General features: G+C 39.1%; 1 protein-coding gene and 1 long non-coding RNA gene across 2 annotated transcripts in view; one reads left to right on the forward strand and one right to left on the reverse strand.

Annotated features, from left to right (window-relative positions):
• Positions 1 to 21,980, reverse strand: part of CCDC39 (coiled-coil domain containing 39) — a 32,850-nt gene extending 10,870 nt beyond the window's left edge. Inside the window, exons 1-14 of the mRNA XM_050965850.1 lie at positions 21,770 to 21,980; positions 19,799 to 19,918; positions 17,037 to 17,183; positions 16,043 to 16,201; positions 15,020 to 15,112; positions 14,798 to 14,926; positions 12,639 to 12,830; positions 10,193 to 10,296; positions 9,594 to 9,726; positions 6,566 to 6,760; positions 5,680 to 5,844; positions 3,770 to 3,907; positions 2,302 to 2,510; positions 585 to 708 (exon numbers count right to left, since the gene is read on the reverse strand). Of these exons, the coding sequence (XP_050821807.1) occupies positions 585 to 708; positions 2,302 to 2,510; positions 3,770 to 3,907; positions 5,680 to 5,844; positions 6,566 to 6,760; positions 9,594 to 9,726; positions 10,193 to 10,296; positions 12,639 to 12,830; positions 14,798 to 14,926; positions 15,020 to 15,112; positions 16,043 to 16,201; positions 17,037 to 17,183; positions 19,799 to 19,918; positions 21,770 to 21,880 (2,019 nt within the window). The 5' untranslated portion in view covers positions 21,881 to 21,980. The remainder of the gene's footprint in view (positions 1 to 584; positions 709 to 2,301; positions 2,511 to 3,769; positions 3,908 to 5,679; positions 5,845 to 6,565; positions 6,761 to 9,593; positions 9,727 to 10,192; positions 10,297 to 12,638; positions 12,831 to 14,797; positions 14,927 to 15,019; positions 15,113 to 16,042; positions 16,202 to 17,036; positions 17,184 to 19,798; positions 19,919 to 21,769) is intronic.
• On the forward strand, positions 618 to 19,972 carry LOC127057299 (uncharacterized). The gene is made up of 5 exons (XR_007776046.1): positions 618 to 1,643; positions 2,424 to 2,551; positions 16,310 to 16,471; positions 16,588 to 16,797; positions 17,065 to 19,972. It is a non-coding gene; the product is annotated as an uncharacterized LOC127057299 (long non-coding RNA).
• Positions 21,981 to 22,334: the final 354 nt, after the last annotated feature.

Raw genomic sequence — 22,334 nt, forward strand, 5'->3', positions numbered from 1 at the left:
AGGGATTTCAACAGAGTGGCTATAACATCTTCTGTGACCTATAAAACAGATTGACCAGATAGGTAAGTTCATTTCAAATTTTTGAAACAAATTAAAACTAAGTCAGTGGTGCACTGCGTGAGCACCAGGTTTCGTCCAAGTAGAGCAACTTGCAGGACTGGGGCCTAAACTAGAGTTTTACTGAAATCTAGCTCTGAAGTAGTAGGCAGCTGAAATCTGTACCACAATTATTTTGTTTAAATCCTATTCCAAATTGAGTATAGCTGAAGGAGCATGAGAGTAAACTGCAGGATGTCCTGCAAGGCACATGCCATTCAGAAGAGCAGACTGGTTAGAAGACCCTGCACTCTGGGAATAGAGGTAAGGAGCAAAGAGTCATGTCCCCAAGACATCAGGAAAGAATGCAACTAAGACCTTTCTTCAACAGACGCAACAGGTGGGAGGTCAAGGTGTTTGTCTTGGAGATGAGGGAGTTGAAACTGGAGTAGAATAGGGGAAGCTATAGTTTAAACCAACATTTATGATGATAATGGAAGAGTTTTTAGTTGATTAAAAGCATTCCAACAGTAAAGTAACTCAACTACCTTAATGACATAGTATGTCTGAGTTTTCTCCTCTTCTCCTTCAGGAGGCATCATGACGATGGTAAGAATTTCATATCTGCATCTTAGTTTTTCAATTTTACTTAGACGGTCTTGAAATTCAGCACTGATTGATGGAAGAAAGTGAACACACATTGATTGAGATGTTTAAGAAAATATATGTTTCTGTCTTGTACCATTTTATGGACTATTTCTTCTAAACTGCACTTGCTGCTACCACAGTAATCTGAACATACACGGAGCCAGCCATGAAAGCAGTACTGCTATTGCTGTCAGGTAGGCTTATTTGTTCCCAGTCCTCCCCAACCCCAGACATCTGGTCCTCTTCCCACCCCCACAACTTCTCTCACACTACTGCTTAAAATGGACAAATTTCAGATCCCTCGCATCACAGGAAGCTCTCTAATATACCTCCCCCAAGCCTCACATTTTAAAGCTTTGGCATTTAAGTCCTACAGCTGCACAAGATGCCCCCTGCTGATCATTTCTTAATATTGCTACTGCTAAATGAGAATAAGCAACAGCAGGCAACAACCCCAAATCAAATTACAGGCAAGTACTAATTAGCTGCGTAATTGTCAAAGGAAAAACATACAGTCTGCGCTCTGGGTGAGGAGTTAAGCTTTAGTCACACTAAATCACTCTAATTTCCTATTGCGTGGGGTGTGGTTTGCAGAAGGGTGAATAAAACCCTGCCAACTCAGCTGTTGAGCATTTGCTAGCTTCCTAGTTAGATTTAACCACTCACTACAAGACCGATATTAAGAGGTCAGAACTAAAGATTATAAACACCTATTTTGAATTAATTCTCTTATTATGAAGGCAACAAAGAAGTCTGTGCTTTCTCGTAACTTTCTAATATCCGTTTACCACAGTGTAATCAACTAACTGGTATATGTGTACCATTTCTGGTCTACAGGAGATTAAAAGCTCCACTACAAGGGACTGTTAATGGCGATTCTCAGAATGCTTGTAAGAATTGTTCACCTACTGGGTCACCGATGAAGACCAGAGTTTTCTCTACTACTTTATTCCTGATGAGTAGGTCCTCATAAAAAATGACTTGACTGTTCTAACTGGCTATTATAACCAGCTCTAAATATACAGACAGTGTAGTCACCAGCTATCTTGAACAAATGCAGCAGTGGAGGGACGGACATAGGATCTTTGCCTTCAAAAGCCAAGACCTCTACCACTCCAGCTTAAAGAGATTCTGTATGTCTGTAGGTATGCAATTACAGATTCCTTACAATACCAGATGACATATTTCCATATTGGACAAATGATGATTTCTTGTTCAGCTCAGGATGGGGGACAGCAGAGAGTAAAGAGATATTTTCCCAGTGGTTAAAGCAGGAGACTGGCATCAAGAGACTTGGGCTCTATTCCCAACCCTTCTACTGACTAGCTGTGTGACTTTGGGCAAGTCACTTACAATCCTTAATCTTTCTGTTTGGGAAATAAGGAAAATATTTACCTCCCTTTATAAACACTTTAAAGAAACTATATAAAAGTGATTTAAAAAATGATAGCTGAGAAATTAATTTATTAATGCTGTACTCAAAGACAGGGAATCTACTAGCTGATTTTTGAAACGTTTGAGAGGAAAATTGTAAACTGACCATAGTTCACCCAGATATTTTGGAGAACAACTGTTAAGAACATTGAAGGTAATATTTTGAAAATACACGGTAACTACCTTACACTTTGCCGTTCCTGCTCCACAAATCTTATCTGCGATTCAATCATTGCCTTGTGAACCTTAATTTCTTCAGTTCTTTCTTCCATAGCTGTATTTAACTGTAGCTTTCGTTTTTCCAGTGAGAGAACTTGCTCTGCCTTGTTGTACAGTGTATCTCGAAGACGTTTCAATTCCAATTTTAAGAGGTTATCTTCAATCATCAAATCCTATCAAATGCCAAAAAAGAGAAATAGTACAAAATTAAAAGGTAGGTATGCTTTTCAACTGGATTTATTTTTAAACTGATACATTTTTAGAAATTCCAGTTTCCTGTAAAGCACTCTTTAATCAGTATTTCTGTATCACAATAACCAGAACTGAGCCTTAGGTTATTGTCTTATGCTGTAGTCTCAGCAGAGCCTTCACCACCCAGAGTTCTCTTGGGGACAGGGAAAAGGATAAGGAAGTGCTTGTTGCAAAGCTCCCGCTGCACCTTTTCAAGTGCTTCAGGGGCTTTTGCACCTCTCCGTTGTGTCTCACAGCAAAAGGAAGAATAGGACTTTTATAAAAATCCGTTCTAATTAAGAAATCAAAATGGGTAGCTGTGGAGAGCCCACATTACCAAACACATACTCCCAAGGTTGTGCTGATGAGCCTTGCTGGGAGGTAGAAAAAGCAAACACAAAAAAAGTCTTAGTTTCAGACTTTAGAACATAAGCAAAACAAAAAATTTTGCAAAAAGGATGAAAGTGGAAGGGAAACCAATTATTATGTGTACTTGATGCATCCTACTTGTTGTTATGTGATATTTAAATTAGTGAGCCAGAACATCCCATCAGTCTCAAAGTTGGAGGGTGAACATGTGGGTTTGGGGCATGCTAGCCAAAGAGCATTAGTTCTTCCTTTTCCCTCGCCATGTAAGTCCCTCTTTAGGGTTACCTTGGAGCTGTGGCTCCACAAGGCTTTGGAGACTGGATAGAAGGAACAATTGGGGTTCATCTGCTCTTCAAAACATTATCCCTTGCCAATTCCATGGATATGCTATCCGTAATTAATGCTACTTTCAGATTAATGATTTAAGAAACATCAGTAATATGCCTCTGGCAGCAAACCATTCTCCAAAAGGATATTGCTTCATAAATGCAAGGGACTTAATCAATGGTAACTGAACTCTCAATGGCGCCCTACAACTTGAAGTGAAAAGAGGCTACAGTTCCTCTACACCCTCCCCAGACGCTATCAGCTAATGGGACAATATCCATGAAACTGTCCTTCATTTAAAGATCTGGGTCTTACAGGGAGGCTGAAAGACCAGGAAACTCCAGAGGGTTTCCCTCTGGGAGGAGATGACCCTGCACAAAAGAAAGTAGAAAAGAACACCCAAACTATTCATTAAGAGTGTTTAGGTGGTTTATTCTTAAAAAACAAAACAAAATTAAAAACCTCATACTTTCCATTAGTAAAAAGCCACAAACTATCATCATACCTGCTTAAGAGCTTTGGCTTTTTTTAACTCTTTATCTGATTTGTCATTGAAAAGGTTTAATTCATCTATTCTGATCATCAGACCAGTCATTTCTTCTCCTGTCTTATCCATTGCTCTCTTGATAAAATGGACATCACTCTATTAGAAAACAAATAGCTTTCAGTTCATTACACTGGAAACAGATTACACCAAATACTAGCAATTAATTTAAAATTACAGATTATAAACTCTTTTGGACAGGGACGCTCTCTGTTATATTTTTATATGGTCTGTACAGTGCCTAGCACAATGGGTTCTTTTCCATGGTGCTACTGAAATATATTTTAGGCGGGGTGCAAGCAACCCTTTTATGACACCAATACACAACCTTCATATTCATGCAGTCATAGATCTTAAGGTCAGGCGGGACCATTATGATCATCCAGTCTTTCCTCCTACATAACACAGGCCATAGAATTTCACTGTATCTACCCCAGCAATTTATGGTTGAACTACAGAGAGCATTTCTTTTATAAATGCTTCCAATTTTGGTTAAGATTCCCAAGTGATGGAGAATTTACCACATCCCTTGGACAAAGATTTCAATGTTTAACTACACTAGTTGTTCAAAATGTGCATCTTATTTTCAGTTTTAACCTCGATGACTTCAACTTCCAGCCATTAGACATTATTGTGTCTTTGTCTACTAGACTAAAGAGCCCCCTAGCATCAAATATCTTCTCCGTATATAAGTAATTATAGACCACGATCAAGTTCTCTCTTAAGCTTCTTGTTGATAAGCTACTCATGATATGCTCCAATGCTTCACTTAAAATTAGACTTTTCTTACTTAGAGGAGCAAGTCTTCATAGTTTGAAAATTGTTTAAAAAGAAACAAAATAAAGGCCAAAATTTGGAGGGTAACCTGGGGGTGAGAGGAGAAGCTATACATATATACACAAAAAACCTCAAATATTGGTGCGTCAAACTCATGATGGGCTGATGTAGAAACAAGTTAGGTGCATTTATACATTTCACTGTAACTGTGCTTGCAAGTAAAGTAACTTGCATATGCATATTGGGTGACTTGTAATATATAAGATCTCCTAGAGCAGTGGTTCCCAAACTTGTTCCGCCGCTTGTGCAGGGAAAGCCCCTGACGGGCCGGGCTGGTTTGTTTACCTGCCGCATCCGCAGGTTCGGCCGATCGTGGCTCCCAGTGGCCGCGGTTCGCTGCTCCAGGCTAATGGGAGCTGCTGGAAGCGGCAGGGACGTGGCTGGTAAACAAACCGGCCTGGCCCGCCAGGGGCTTTCCCTGCACAAGTGGCGGAACAGATTTGGGAGCCACTATCCTAGATGAACATTTTAAAAAACAGAAAAAAAGTTGCTTGTACAAGAACTGGGTCAACCTTTGGGCCTGTGAACTTGAACATTTTTCCCTTTAAACAATTAAAAACTTTAATCCTAATTGGACAAAAACAATGCAATTATACTGTAATACATAAGTGCTAGTGTCAGTGGAACTCAATATTATCATAGAATAATAGTCTCTTACTGATGCCTTATTGTAAAGAAAAATTTGAAAAGTTTCATTTTTAGCTTTGATTACTTGAAAATAAAGTAGATTTAAAGCAAGTTAAGTTTGTGCTCAACACAACCCAAAACCTCCTTCATGCCATAAGAACGGCCATGCTGGGTCAGACCAAAAGGTCCATCTAGCCCAGAATATGGCAAGAAACTTCAGTCGTCCAGTAACTATGCATTTCCCACAAGGTACATCAGAGGAGTGTGCTGTGAGTTTATGTGTGTAACTTACATGAAGTTCACACATCCTAGTACCAGATTAATGAATAAAGAAGAAATCTCTCTAAACTAATTTGTTAGGATTTCTAAAATTTATATCAGCAAAGATGATATTGTAAGTAAGTTACCTGAAGTTTCTTGTGCTGGGCATGTAAAAGATTATATGCATCTTTCTTTTCTTCTAAGGTCTTTGTAAGTTCAGCAACTTTTGCTTCCAGAACTTGCCTTTCATCTGTATTAACATCCCCTTGTAACCGTGACAGTCGTCGTTCCACTTGCTGAATATAAAAATCCTGTTAAAATTATATTTAAAAAATAAATTGAGAGACTGAGATAAATAATTATTGCTCTTTCTATAAGGCTAAATCATTGCATATAAACGTTAGAACTAAATTTTGGCTTTAGGACAGTTGCCTAATTAAGCTATTGTTATTTTACAATAATATATGGCCTATAGCCTTCTCATTTTAATGTGAAACATTAACAAAATACTCAAATGACTGGTGTGTGATGATGGATCATAAGTAATCTCCTAAAAGTGTAACAAAGCACACACTGCACAGATAGGGAGTCAGCTATAGGGAGGCTTACAACAGTGTTGCAATCTTGCCTTACCAGTGGAAATTGATATAAAGGGGCAAATTTTCAAAGTAGCGCATAGGAGATATGCACATAAATCCCATTAGCAAATAACAGGATTTGGGCATGTACCTCTCTTGTATCACTTCGAAAATTTACCCCGAAGCATCAGTAGTTCAGAGGAGTCAAAGTGAAGAATTGATTTGGGAAATTAAAGTGGAGAACGGAAGATACAAAAAAATAATTCATGTACACACACTCAATTTCATTCACGCACCTGGGGAGATGGAACTGCAGAACTCATCACAAGCACTGATCATTTCAGAAACTGCATTTTCTAAGCAGTTAAAGAGAGAAAAAACCCAAACAAGCTATTCATATGTTAGCCCCAAAGAACAATCACAAAGGAAATTGAGGACTTGTTAATACTTTTACCTGATTATACATGATTTCCTGTTGCTTTAAGGTGTCTGCATCAAGTGTGCGTAAACGACTGTTAAGGTTTTTAAGTGATGCTCGGGTTCCCTCGATTTCTGCAATAATAGATTTCTCCTTCTCCTTCTGTATCTGTAACTCCTGAGTTTTCTTGAAATGGAGTTCTTTCAACTGGTTCCTTTGTGTTTCTTTTTCCTGATGACAAATTACTCATTAAACACTCAAAAAATCAGTTTTGAGTAATGCCCTGCAGAAACACACGTTTGTCTTTATCATTCATAGAAAAAAATGATTCATATAAAATATTCTACATATGAGGTATTGGAAGCATGAAATTTTAGTATCAGAAGTTTCAGAAACAGTTTGCTGGTTAAAAAAGTCTTTGACTTTGGAGGATAAAAATGTGTCCTTAAAGTTTTGTCCTTTCAAAAGCACTGGAGTGGACTTTTGAGAGACTTTTGTCCCTTTTAGTCTCTTCTCCATTTCAGCAAACTATAAATTCTTGGCTCTTTCCAGTCTTACCCCTCATTGCCTTCCAGTATACACCTGTAAAATAGGGTTGCTTTTTTGTACTGATTTCTTACAAATGACTTACAATATGTTTTTTCAAGTTTGTTTAACAATCAAAATTTATAGCAGACTGTGTATATAATATAGTTTTGTTTTAAAATATATTCATACATTTTAAAATCACTTCATTCTTTTCCTACCTGCCAGGACCTAAGATGAGGTTTCAATGCTACAGTTGATACCATTACCACCTGAAGCAATGTAGGAAATTCAGCTCCTTGCTCTGTTTCAGGTGTTAGAGATGTCATCAACTGTAGTGGGATAGAATCTTGAACTCTAATTATGACAGGTCAAAAACATTAATATGGCCTGAAATGTATTAGAAATATATATGTACAAAAATTCTTAAGATTTTCAATCAGTAACAAAATAATACACTTAACTGTTAAAAAAACAAAACAAAACAAAGGATTTCTACTTTCTAAGACCGGAATTCAACGTTTTGCTTTTCTCCCACTGTTAATAACATTGAGAGATGACTTGAAGGCAGGTGGGTTGAAAGGGAAAGGTTTATTTTTGGAATAAGTGTTGAAGGAGAATTATGGAAACCTGAACTCAGGAACTTGGGGGCAAGTATGGACTTGATCCAAAGCCTACTAAAGTCAATGGGAAATGGCTTTTGGATCAGACCCTAAGAGAGGAAATTATTTTTTAAAATGTTTTTAATATGTATTGATTTTTAATTTCTATTACCACCTCTGTGTCCAGTTAGGGCCAATTTTTTGAACTAATGAAAACAATGGCAAAACTGTCAACTCAAATAGGATCAGAATTTGGGACTTAATCATTAAGGTCTTAAGCAGTTTTTGTATTTTTAATGTATTTAAAAAACATTTTCTTCCTTTTAAAAAGAGGTCCCCCAAAATAGATATGGGCATTAGATAAGAATCAGTCCCCACAACACTGCTTTGCTGCAGAGTCTAGGAGACATCAGGAAACTGAAGCACAATCAATGAATGGGATTTTGTCTGTATTGTTCTCTGTAAATATCTTTTCACAGTAAATTAATAGATGTGGCAAATAGACATGCATGCCTAATGCTGATGGAAAGTATGCTTCTGACTAATACATTACAGACATTGTTCAAGAACAGTTCATCTTATTTAAAATATTACCCTGAGGCCGTAGAGCTGCCAGGCTCAGTGTCGGCTTGGGTTATTCACCACATATGAAAGTAAAGAAAGCCTGCTAACGGCTTAGCCACCCTAGTAACAGATTTACGAGGCAGCAAATGCAGTTTTCAATTTACAAAAATATTATATAATTCCAGCTAGTTTTCAGATTTTCTGCAGTATTTAATATCTTTTTTTAATAGCAAACCCTATTTTTTAAAATCTATGGATATAGCTAAGGCTCATTTTCTCTAAACTGTGTATTAATATTCAAAGTGCAATTTAATGTACATATTAACTTTATAACACAACAACGAAGTTTATGAAATAAGTCCCAAATCCTACCATGAGAGCAGCATTTCACATAGCTATTGCTTGAAAAATAAGACAGGGTTTGGGAAAAATACCTGGCAGAAACAAAATACGGTATGTGATGGTGTGCATGACTGTAGTTTTTGTTGTCACTTGTTTGAGAACACCTGTTCTGACACTTGTGTAATGAGGTCATCTTACAACTTTAGAGCATCCAATACCCTATCATCAAGCAAAATGTCAAAGGTTCATATCAGATCTGTCAGAGGCTAAATATATTTATAAAGAATTATTAACAAATTGGAAAACAGGGAGTTTGGTGTTTTATTTATTTATTTTTAAAATAAAGTATAGGAAAGCTCATCTGCCAGGCTGATGGGGATCCAAAGACCTGAAATCCTAGACTCCCAGAGTATCCAGGCTCACAGTTCCTCAGCAGCCCAAGCTTCCAGAATCCCTGGCTCCCAGTAGATGAGGCTAGAGAATGGTAATTCCATTTTGTGTAGAAATGTGAATTTTTTGGTTTTCATTCTGACTCGGAATAAAATTAGATTTCAAAATCTTAAAATCCTCTGTGAAATGGAATTAATATTCTCTGTCCATTTCTAGTTATAGCTCCTTAAAATTTAGCCACAAATCTGGGATTAAATGACCTTTGTCTAGAAATTCTATTGGATGTTTAACAACCACAAGTGGTCAAGATCTAGGTTACATCTCATCTGAAAGATGGCAGTTCCACTTGACAGTGCCCCCTCAATACCATGCCTTGATTCAGTACCAATTCAGAGGGAAGAATGCCACCTACCATATCCATATACCACTACGCACAACACCAAGGCTTTCCCTAGGGATCTCCTATCCAAGTACTGATCCAACTGAATCCTGTGCACTTTAATGTTTGAGGCGGAATGGATGCAGGCCATATTAATTAATAAATAAATTCCATTTTAATCCATACATAAATGCTTGTCGCAAATACAACCTGTAAAGTCTACATTAATCCTCAGTGGTAGATATTGTCAAAAAGGTTTTACTTTAACAATTTTCTCCTCTTCTTTTAGTATTTCTTCCATCCTGAAAGCTTTTTCTTCTAAACTCAATGTCTTCTCAGTCACAAACTTTAGTTTATTTGAAAGATTCACATTCTGGTCTTTAACATGGCTTAACCTGCACAAAGTTACAAGGCACAATAGGTTAAAATGAAGGGTACACACAAAACACTGCTAAAACTGTTTAGAGCAGTTGATTGAGAAGTAAATCTAATAAAACAATTCATTATATTCATCAAAAGGCATGTAACTGTGTAGAGTCCTTAGGTCCATCTCAGACAACTGTTATGGATACTGTCTGTCATCACAATTTCATAAATTAAATAAAAAATAAGATGACAACCAGGGCCCATACAGATTTTTTTCCTCCTGCCACTGAGATGAGACTCACAGGGAGTATTTCAAGGCTATTTTGTCCAAAGAGTAACTAGGACAGTCTAGCTGCGTCACAAAATATCCTGCTAGCTGACTACTTAAGTATCCAACATTATTTAAGGTTCCATATTTAAGGTATGACTAACTTGATCAAAGATCTGATTGTTACATAATGTTATAAACTTTTAGAAAAAGTTTATCTTTCTTACCTGACATGTTTTTCCTGGATTTCTTTCTTCAGATTGGCCATTTCTGTTCTCAGAGATTCTAAATCAGAAGCAGTTCTGTCCACAGTGGCTTTTAAAGTATCCAGCTATTAATTAAATAAATAAGCAAAAGGGATCATTTACTCTATTTTGTAGTGTGGAACATTTTAGTACATTTATAAACAAATAATTTTCAGAAATCTCACTTACTGTTAAGCATTTACCAACACCAGAAACTGGATAATACTTTCTCTTGTAAGTATATAAATATTAACAATCTGCCACCAGTGCCCCATCAAAAATGTCAAAAGATTTGCTAGTGTTGCTAACAAACCTGTATTTCTACAATGCAAAGATTATTCTAGATAGTTTTAAAGTGTTCTTTCTAAATGAAAAAAAAACAGTCCACATTCTCAATTTGTGTAAATTGACAAAACCCATGAAATCAGACTGATGTACACTAGGTGAGAATCTGACCCTATACATTTTTAACTAATTAATTATCAAGAAGAAAGAATGGGACCAGCTCCTGAAACTGCATCTGTGTGAGCAAACCCTTGTGCTTATGTGGAGTCCCAATGACTTCAATGAGACTCCATGTGGGCACTGGCAATGGTGTGAATCCAATGACAGTGCTGGCCCAAACTTTGCTGATTGCACAACATTATTTTGGTTAAGCTGAGGGAGGACTGTGAGGTACAAGGATACACAGACACTTCATAAAAATTAAACAAGTTTTAAGATGTATAAAGGGAAATATTTTTATGCCACACAAAATTAATCTGTGGTACTTTTTTCAGCAAGATATAATTGAAGTAAATAGTTCAACAAGGGAGTAATACTTAGCATTTTATACATTCCAGCGTCTTTACAAATGTTAGCTATTTAATCCTCAAATACACCTTAGAAGGAGGGATGCAGGTATTATTCCCATTTTTACAGATGTACCAACCAATCCAGTACCCCATATTGCCTCTTTATTGGGTAGCTTTATGAAAATGAATAGTCTCTACAGTTATTTTAATTAGGACAAAATTACAAGGGCTGTCAGCCCTCATTCTTCAGAGCATAAGATGGTGTCATCTGGAGAAGTGAAGAATTTTTTTTCCCCATCATGTTACAGTTCTACAAAATTAGATGCATAATATGTGTGGTAAAGATGGGGAAAAACTAAGTGATTGGGCAACAAAATGGCAAATTAAATTTAATGTAGATAAATGTAAAGTAATGCACATTGGGAAAAATAACCCTAACTATACATACAATATGAGGAGGGCTAATTTAGCTACAACTAATCAGGAAAGAGATCTTGGAGTCATCGTGGGTAGTTCTCTGAAGATGTCCACGCAGTGTGCAGCGGCAGTCAAAAAAGCAAACAGGATGTTAGAAATCATTAAAAAAGAGATGGAAAATAAGATGGAGAATATCTTATTGCCATTATGTAAACCCACAGTATGAATACTGCATACAGATGTGGTCTCCATCTCAAAAAAGATATACTGGCATTAGAAAAGGTTCAGAGAAGGGCAACTAAAATGATTAGGGGTTTGGAATGGGTCCCATATGAGGAGAGATTAAAGAGGCTGGGACTTTGCAGCTTGGAAAAGAGGAGACTAAGGGGGGATATGATAGAGATATATAAACTCATGAGTGGTGTGGAGAAAATGAATAAGGAAAAGTTATTTGCTTGTTCCCATAATATAAAAACTAGGGGCCATCAAATGAAATTAATGGGCAGCAGGTTTAAAACAAATAAAAGGAAGTTGTTCTTCACACAGCCCACAGTCAACCTGTGGAACTCCTTGCCTGAGAAGGTTGTGAAGGCTAGGACTATAACAGGTTTAAAAGAGAACTAGATAAATTCATGGAGGTTAAGTCAATTAATGGCTGTTAGCCAGGATGGGTAAGGAATGGTGTCCCTAGCCTCTGTTTGTCAGAGGGTGGAGATGGATGGCAGGAGAGAGATCACTTGATCATTACCTGTTAGGTTCACTCCCTCTGGGACACCTGGCATTGGTCACTGTCAGTAGACAGGATAATGGGCTGGATGGACCTTTGGTCTGACCCAGTTTGGCCATTCTTATGTTCTTATTATACCTTCCTCTGAAGCATCTAGTAGTCACTGTCAGAGGCTGGATACTGTTTAAGGGAAACAATTCAGCCTGCCATTGGAAGGCAACAAAGTAATACAAGACACTCCTTTTCTCAGTGGCTAAATGCTTCCTCCTCTGCAGCATTACCAGCCAAAGACCAAGCTCAGGATTCAAATGCCAATGCCAGGCACTGCATTGGCAATTGCAGATATTTTGTTACAACATAAAGGTTGTACCAGAAAATGAAAGAGTTCACCATATATTTCTGCATTTTTGTTGTCACATTCATTTCATTAATTAAAAGTTAGGGTTTTTTTTATTTTTTACTTTTGCCTGAAGCATTTAGTCGCTATTACCTCATCCTGAAGTTGAACTCTATAAGCATCTTGGTTTTGGTAATCTAATCTGAGTTTGGCAGCTTGCCGGTCAGCAACAGAAATTCTCTTTTCATACTCCACGTTGTTCCCGGTCTCGTTTGCCAAAAAGCGAATCTTCTCTTTAATCACATCTTCTTTCTTTCGGATCTCCTGTCTTACCTGGGCTAATAACTAGCAGAATAAACAAACATTTGAAGTGTTTTAAATAATGCAACAAGCATTGCTGTAAGACTGTTACTCTTTGTTTCTGGCTATTGCTTTACCTTAAAAATGATTAATAGTAAAAAGAAACAAATCAAAATATACTTTAATGCAATAGTATCTGGCAACCTAAGTATTGCATCACCATGAAATAATTACCTTTGATATGTGACTCACTGAACTCATATATAGCAACATAAAATACTGCAAATATTTTGGATAGCCAACTTCTATTCCAGTTATCTCTGTCAGTATTAAAAATCACCAGTATGGCACTGTACATACAAACTTACACAGAACAGTGACATGCTCAGAGTGACAGGAAAGGAAGAGGCCACAGGCATAAACAGCATTTGAATAGACCAGAACAAGGGAAAGGGCACAGAGGAGGTTACAATAATAGTAATAATTAATAGCCATGACAAATGATGACCAAGGTGTGTGTGAGGGTTTTAGCACTGTGGATTTTAGGAAATGGTGGATTTTGTTATTCTTAAAGAATAAGTAAAAAGGCTTAGCAAGAACTTAGATATTGGTGAAACAATAGTGTACAACAATTAATTTCCTGTTCTTTGAAAAGTGATGGTGAAAAATGGCACCATCTCTCTTAGCTGATTCGGTCCCTATATTAAGGATCATAACTGCTTATTTTAATCACAAAAAATAAATCAACAGGACTAATTACAGAGTATGTGAGAAAAGGTAGCAGAATCTGGCCACTAGCAATTATGTGGCCTACAGTACTACAGAGCTCAAGTTATTCCAGCTAAGTTTCTACATTAACTCACATTTTAAATGATTTCTTCTGATTTTTCTCTCTATTATATTGTTTACTGTTAATATAGTAAGAATAAATTCAAAACACTTTTTCCCACTGAGCTCCCTAACCCAAATGTGAACAACACGCAAAGCTGAAATTCCCCTGTTTTTCAGGGCAATTTCATACTAGCAAAAGCTAAGATTTTGTACAGAGTCTTCTTTCAGACATATGACACTTTTTCCAAAATCTGAAACTATCATATGAGGCTTCTGAAACTTTATAAAAATTCCACTTTGATATACATGTTTATTTCTGCACAAATTTCAAATTCTGTACATATAAAACAAAGCAGAATGTGCATTATTTAACCCCCTTCCATTATAACTTTTTTTTTCTAGCACAGAAACATAAACCTTGAGGCTCTAAGACACCGAGAAAGGTGACAAATAGAAGCGAGCATTAACTTGTAAAATGTAATCAAAACAACACTTTGAAAGGCTTTGTAAAAAATGCTACTGTTGATTCATGTTTGTAGCAAGTACTTAGGGCTAAATTCTGACCTTAGATAAGCACTAACTCCAACTGACCTTTATAGGGGCCATTTATGCACATGAGGGCAGAAATCTTATCTGTCAGAAATCTAAAAATTAATTCACCTATTTTCCCTTTGAATCATGTCCCAGACCTGCAAACCCCCGCCACCCTTTGCAGACCACTATCTTTTTCTAAGAGGAACGGGTAGAAGTCTATCTGCTCTTAGTGCTGTTAAGACAAGACAGAGGGATTATCAGAAGTTGCAAGGTACACCAGCTCCTGATAGAAGAGGGAACGTGAGACTGGAACTGAAAATTAAACCTGAGATTCCTGTATGGTAGTGCAGAAGAGTATTACTTAAGTTGAGAGGGTCTTTACTTAACTTAACACACACCACTTTAAAACTAAGAATATTTATCAAAATGATGCGATGCAATGCAATGCAACTGTATAGGTAATCTTCTGTAATATATCTTAAGTTTGAAACAGCTGAGTAAAATGGAAAGCGGAGCAATGCAGAAAGGAATATAAGGCCCATTATGTTTTTAATGTTCTTCTACTTGAGACAATAGCACAGTTCTCATTATTGGTTCAAGGTTAGGCCCACTATTTATATACAGCAAACTCTGAATACATGGTTTACCAAAGCACAGCGATCTATTTCTTGATCTCTTTTCTGCATCTGCTCTATTGTACTTTCCCACTGTCTGATGAGCTCTTGCCTTTCATGGTGAACCCTGCGAAAATCTTCAGCTGCTTTATCCAGCTCTATCTGTAAAGAAGTGAAGCCCAATTAGCAATGGTTTCTAATTTTAAGAAGTACTTCAAATATGGAAAATAATCTTCATCTGCTTCATACACAAACCTGAGCACTTATGGTTTCTGTAAGTTCATTGTCAAGAATTTTGCGTTTCTGATTAGCTTCCATAGTCATCTTTTCTACCTGTTGGGTCAGCACCTGAAATGAAATGATTTAAGGACTAACATAGTTAATTAATTATAAATAAATACAAAGCTCTGCTACAGTTAAGTTGGGAGTTAATGAGACATCATCTATGTCATGTGTTTGAAATGCACAAAAAGCTAAGGGACCAATCTTGTAAACCTTTGCTAATGCAAGCAGCCCCTACTCATAGAAATAGTCCCTTTAACATCAATGGGACTATTTGAGTAAGCTATGGTATCTGAGTTGTCTGTTCATTCAATACAAATGGTAGTAAAATTAGCTTTAATTTGAACAGTGCAAAGAACACTTACTTTTTTCCTAAGTGATAAGCTACCTGAGAACCATCCATGAATTTTGAACTAGTTGCTTGATGAGTCTACTTTAGATTTAATATCCGTCTTTCATTTCTCTAGTCAATTTCATTCAAATAGCCTTACTTTATCCTCACTGATATTAAGCAGTTCAGTTCTTGTTTAAACAGGAACATGTAAATTACTTGCACTCATTTTCAGAGGGTCATATGTCATAGATTTTTAGGATGAACTCCCTATTGAATTCAACATGAAGTTCTGTTTAAAATTTTATCCACAGTGACTACTGGCCATAATTAAATATTTATGTATTTCAGGCTAAACTTCATTCAGCCTTATCCAGCAGAACAAACAAATTCTAATAAGTATTAAATTGTGCATTTTAGCCATTTATAAAAAAGTCACCTACATAAACTTTAAAAAAGAATTTAAATGAAATTTTATTGGTGTGCTAAATGGAAAACAATAACAGATTAAAAGTGCTGTTGAACAAAATGTCTTGCCTCTCTGTCTCAGTCTAACTAATTTGATGACATGACAAAATCTTTAGATGCTAAAAATGGCCTTATTTTCCTGTTGAAAATATACATATTACAATGAATTTTTTTTTAAAAATGGTATATCTACATACTCTTAATTTCCCATCATCCTGTTGAGCATACTTCTGGATTGTGACTGCATCATTGTCTTTATGAGCTGATTCCTCTAACCAGGCTTCCAGAGCTTGCTGATCCCAGTTCATCTGGCATTTTAAGGTTTCCAGCTTCTGAGTGGCTTTGAATATATTATTCTAGAAAAGTTTGAGAGAAATTAAATTTTAAAAGTTATGTATTGTTTTTCGAAGCACAAAATCAAAACAGATAATGCAAGTGAATATGGACATTTATCCTAGTCTTAGGAATTTAGTGGTGTCTGAAGACCAGACTGTTGAGTGGATGAGGCTTTTTCTATGGCAAATGTCTTCAGTTTGAATAATGCCAGTATATGGTCCTGGCATTAAGAAGAACCAAGGCAATTAAGTTTCCACAAACCTAAAAAAGCAAAATTGTCTTAAACTGAGGTGAGTGAACCTTTGGCACAAGATGCCCATTCTGTTATCTGGAGTTAATACACGCTTGGTGAGAAACTGATCCAACTAATCATTTAATGCAGTTTACCCTCCCTCCTCCAACCCAGAGCCAAATTTGGATACTCTTACTCCATGAGTGGTGCCAATTGACTGAGACGGGACTTCCCAACATGACAGGGAATGGCAGAACCTGGCCTGGTACAGCCAGGAGGAGGATCTGGCCATTTTGAGCACCATAGAGAGTCAACAAAAAGGAAGAAAGCCAACCTGAAGGAATAAAAGTTAGCCTAATGGCTTGGAAAAAAAGAAAAGACATAGTAAGCGATTGGTCCTCCAGTTCTTATTAACACAAAACTCTTAACATGCTCCTGAGCAAGGGCTGAAGGACTGGGTCATAAATATTTGTGGGATGTCACAGGCATTAGTGCTCCATCAACAAGTACTATTGTTAAAATTGTTGTCTTATGACTTCATTTGTCTAAGGCAAAAACACTTCTCATTGCAAGAACAGTGATAAACGGAATAGGTTACATATTACAAAATTCCTGAACCTTACTTCTTGACTATTTTTCTTTTCTCTTAAGGAAACCATCTCATTTTCCAGCCGTTGAATCTCTTTTTTGAGTCGTCCAAGCTCTCTCTCAGCAAGGGCTTTAAAGTGCTCTTCGGTTTCAATTTCATTCTCTCTGGCTCTGTGAAGAGACTATAGAATAATATAGTTCATTATTTTGCATGGAATCGTTAACTGGCATATAACACCCAATATTATTTTAATTATTTCACCAAAATCAGAACTCTACTAAAGGTAACACTGATATAAAATGATGAAATTTACATCTCGGGATTTTACAGAACTAAAATAAAAATGCCTATGGAGGCTTTTGAAATTCAGAGTCTGATTTGCACTGGTGTAAATTCAGAGCAACTCCACATAGTGGTGTTTGGACTTTTAGATATGGAATTAATATAAAAAAATCAATGACCTGTATCAAATGTTCTCAGATTAGCCTTCCTTATCTAGCGAAGTGATTCAAAAACATTTCGTACAAGATTCAGAATCTGTTATTTCACTGTTCTATAGTTCAGAGCCAAACAACAGTACAGATAATCATATTCAAACTAGTCTCTCCATCATCATGTAGCTTTCTGTCTGAATCAGGAGGCAAAGCAGCAAAGAGTATTCTATTGTTTTGAGCTGAGATGGATTAGCTGACATAGATATTGCCACATGCCAGCTGGGTGCCTCTTTTTGTCTGGCAAATTGCTTTAATATATTTTCTCCTATACAATACCCAATCTTTTACCTACTGGAAGTCCTTCTCTTACAGAAGAAGGAGCACATGGTGTTCTTCATCTCGATTGCTAATTAAAACTTGCATCTAGCACATTAAAACTAAGAGGTTGTTCAGCTGCAGGGAAGCCATCTATCAGCCTCTCAGTGCGCTTTCACATAGGTTGTATCAGTAGATTCATTATCTGAGTTTCTAATCAGACATCCATTTGAAATAATAGGCTGTGATTTAGTGATTTGGGGGCATCTAGCGTGAGACTCCTTAAAGGGGTTCATTTTCAGAAAGTTCTGAGCACCTGCCTTTGAAAATTGGGCCCCTTTAAAGTGTGTGAAGTTGGGTATCCAAAAACAGAGGCACCCAAAACCACTAATCATTTGAAAATTTGAGCCTTAACTCTTAGCCACATAACTAGTCATAGAGTTTAAGGCCTGAAGGGACCACCAGCTCATCTAGTCTAGTATATCACAAGCCACCAACATCACCTTGCACCTGCACACTAAACCCAACAAATTAGGCTCTCTGCAACTCCAGGGAATTCTCCAGCAGTAGGGAATAGAAAATTAATTTTTGCCTCCTGAATGAGAAATAACCTTCACAGTGGATGACAAAGTGAAATCTCTGTGGAGACTCCATGAGGTTAGTCATATTTTTCATCATATGGAACTCTAAAGAACTGATATAGTCAAAATAAAGTTATGAAGCTGCTAAAAGCCTATTAGGAGGTCCCAGTAAAATATAGTCTGCATTTGGTGACTTTCAACAGATGCTCTTCAAATGCTTTAAGAAGTGGTTAAATAGTAGTCATTTTCACGGACGGGGAAATGGAGGCACTAAAGAGTAATGTCTTTCTCCAGATCACACAGCAAATTGGTGCCAGATTAGGGAACAAAGTCCAGAAATCTGATTTTGAACTGTCAAGGTAAGTTTACACTACAATTACATATCTCTGTCTGGCCCATGTCAGCTGAGCTGGGCTTGCAGAGCTTAGGCCGCAGCTCTGGAAGATTACAGCATCGACGCTCAGGCTGGAGTTAAGAGCTTTTGGATTCTGTGAGTGGGGAGGGTCCCAGATCTCGGGCTGGAACATCTACACTGCAATTTTACAGCTCTGCAGTCCAAGCCCAACTCAGCTGACAGGGCCAGCTGTGGCCCTCATACTGGTGTGAAAGCAGTAACTCCATTGATCTGAATGGAGTTGTTTCTAATTTATAGTGGTTTAAGTGAGGTCAGAGGCAGGCCTCTGGTCTCCTGAGTCCCAGTCCCATGCTTTAAACGATAGAAAGTTACAGCATTCATTTATGCACCATTTTAGAAAAACAACTTGTTTATATCATTAATGGTATCTCATACCAAGGTCTACGCTGGATCCCACTTTGGTCTGAGTGCAATTGAAGCTGTTAATATTGATCTAGAAAATCCTGTAGGGTTTGGGTTCTAGCTACTCAGAGAGAGCCTCATTTCCTAACACGTGTAGTCACAACAGCTGAGATCCCTAGATTAGATGTATGAGGACATGCATTTATCTGACAATTTGGGCTCATATGTCCTAAACATATGACTCTCAGAGTGCAAAGCAGAGTTCTCTCTCGCCTTATCATCTTGTTTCACTTTTCAAGTCCAAGAATTAAGTCCCCATTAGCATTTGGCAATTAACCATCTTCTAATCAATACAAACATTTTCCTTTTACAATTTTTTTTTCCAGATTGAGACAGTTTTATTTTTTTCCTGGGTCAGACTTATCTATTGCCTCTGTAAGTCCCCATTGCCAAACTATCCCAAAATCTGTCCCTCCAGGCTTCATTCCATGCACAATCATTATTTATTCATTTTTAATTACCATAAAATAATATTTTTGAGACATGCCTTCATTTGTTTCCTAGGCAAGTACTGGAAGATAATAAGGCTGGGAGGTCTCTCATCAGTAGTAAAATGTATTCAGACAAATAGATATGAGTACAAACTAGAGAAAAATATCAGACAGAATTCTAAACTCGATAAGGAGGATCTACTAGTTACAAAATTTACCTGTGTAAAGTTGAACTCCTGTCTGACGTTTTTCAAATGTGATGTCATTGCCTCAATACGCTCTTCAAAGTCAGTCAACTGATTTTTTAAGTTTGCCTTTTCTTTCTGCAACTTTTGCAACTGTAAACAAACAAAATCTGCTATATTCAATAAACTATACCATTTAACAAGCAATACTTGCCTGTTTAAATTATATAAACTATATAATGTAAACCACACAGATATAGACAATATACTTCACTTCTTTGAAAATGAAGAAAGAAAAATAAATATAGTTGGTCTAGATAATAAAAATCTGTTTAAAAATTAATGCTACTTATGCCTTAAAAGATAACCCAATGTGACATGCAATTATGTTTATCATCATTTATTTATATAGCATCTTTTATCCAAGTGCATCCCAAGTAACTGATTATACAAAGTATGGCTCTGCTCTTGCAATTGGATCCTCCAGTGTTTAACAATAAGTGCTTAGCAATATTACACAACAGTTTAAGGCAGGAAACGAAAACCGCATCCAACTGAAATTACCAGAGGCCAGAATGTAGTTACACATGCTGTTGTCCATAGTCATTGTATATAACTGGTGTGTATTAATTTTACAAATTAAAGAAAAGCCTCATCATCCTTCTCTATGCAAGGTGCAAGTCATTTTAACTAGTGCAAAGTGGGTGTGAAACCTTTATTTTTCTAATTTTGTAGCACATTACACATGCTGTGCACTGGTGTAAATAACTGCATGAAGTTGAGGGTAATGGTGAATCAAGCCCATGTCCTGAGAGATCAGGAGATCTGTGCAGGAAGACTAATAGGACACTATGAGATTATAAGAATGCCCCTGCATGTATCAGGACCTCAGTAAAGAACAGGTGAAGATGACAAACACAGGACCAGCCTAGAAGCGGGGAAGGATGAAGAGTTTGTCCAGGACATCACATTAACCCTACCCCTCTTGTGAAAAACGCCATGGGAGCTCTACCTGTGGGTAGCCCTTGGGATTTATAGCTCAGCTATCAACAGATGCCTCCAGTAGCACAGCACTATGCTGGCCCATTGGGTCAGTACATAGACTGAAGAGTAGCATTAGCTACATGAGCCACTGGGGAGAGGGTCTCTGTCCTGGGATAGATTCTCCCCTAGGGAACCCGACCTGGGGTTTTGGCACGGCCGGTGCAAGGATGTATCGCGCCCTAGGCAAAACTTCCACTTCGCGCCCTCCCCCCCCCCCCCCCGATCCCCTGCCCTGAGGCACCCCCCCCCACAGCAGCTCTCCCCTCTGCTCTGAAGCGCCCCCCCCACGGGAGCTCCCCCACTCTACCCTGAGGTCCCCTTGTGGCAGCTCACCACCCTCTCCCCTGAGGAACCCCCCCCCCAGCTCACCCCTGCTCTGCACACAAGCACGCCATGGCTGCTTCACTTCTCCCGCCTCCCAGTGGTGCCTGCGGAGGGTCCGGTGCTCCGCGGCTCTGGTGGAGCTGCCGCAGGCATGCCTGCCACCGGAGCCGCCTGCCGCCCCCTCCGGCAACATGCTGCCCACCAATTATTCTGGCGCCCTAGGCGATTGCCTAGGTTGCCTGAATGGCAGTGCTGGCCCTGATCCTAGCGCGGTCACCTAAATGGTTGCACCGGCCCTGGGTGTTGGGTTTTTCCCCCATCTAGTGCTGATGGGGGCCCTAGCCTAGGACCCAGGGAGGGGTTCGTCCCCAGTGAGGAGGCAAGGGGATGATTCATGTCCCCCCACTTCCCGGGGGGAGGGGAAGGGTTGGTATTCTGCCCCGTCCCCCGTTAGGGGCAGGGGCCATTCATGTCTCCCTCCCGCTGGAGGGGAGGGGGATCCGTGTCCCTCCCTCGCTGGCGAGTCGGGGAGGCTTCAGTCCTCCGGCGGGGGGTCGGGTTCATGCCCCGCTGCTGGTGAGCCGGGGACGGGGGGCGGTTCGTGTCCCCCTGTCGGGCTGCCGCCTCCCCACTCACTTCCTCTTCCAGCGCCTTGTTCTCCGCGTTGGCCACGGGGACGGCGAACCCATCGTCCCAGTCCAGCTCGGCCAGGACCGAGGCGGCGGAGTCGGTGCCGCCACTGCTCATGCTGGGGCAGTGGGGTCCCTGCAGCCCGCTCGGCTCCGGGTCCCTGCCACGGGCTCCGCTGCCAGCTCCCTTAGCAACGGGAGGCCCTTGGTTACGGCCCAAACAGGAAGCCGGCGGCGGGAGGGAACCGATTTCCGGTCACACACTTTCCCCCTCCCTCCCCCGCTCCTCCTCACACGCGCCCACCCCGCTCTCTCCAGCCCCTCCCCCTCTTCCCATCACCCCAGCCCCCATGGCCACGCCACGGGTCCCAATTCACCCCACCCCCTTCCCCCGGGCACTGCCTTATCCCCCTGTTGCAGGCAGTGCCGTGACTCCCGTGCTGAGGAGGTAGGGATTTGTTGCCTCTGCGTGGGGCCAGGAAGGTTCCTGTGACCCCCCCCCCCGCCCTTCCCAAAAGGCATGGCAGAGGTTGTGTTCCCCCGACACTCTCACGCAGTGGGGGTTTCATGCT

Source organism: Gopherus flavomarginatus, chromosome 8 (assembly GCF_025201925.1).
Source record: "Gopherus flavomarginatus isolate rGopFla2 chromosome 8, rGopFla2.mat.asm, whole genome shotgun sequence".
Taxonomy (NCBI): domain Eukaryota; kingdom Metazoa; phylum Chordata; order Testudines; family Testudinidae; genus Gopherus; species Gopherus flavomarginatus.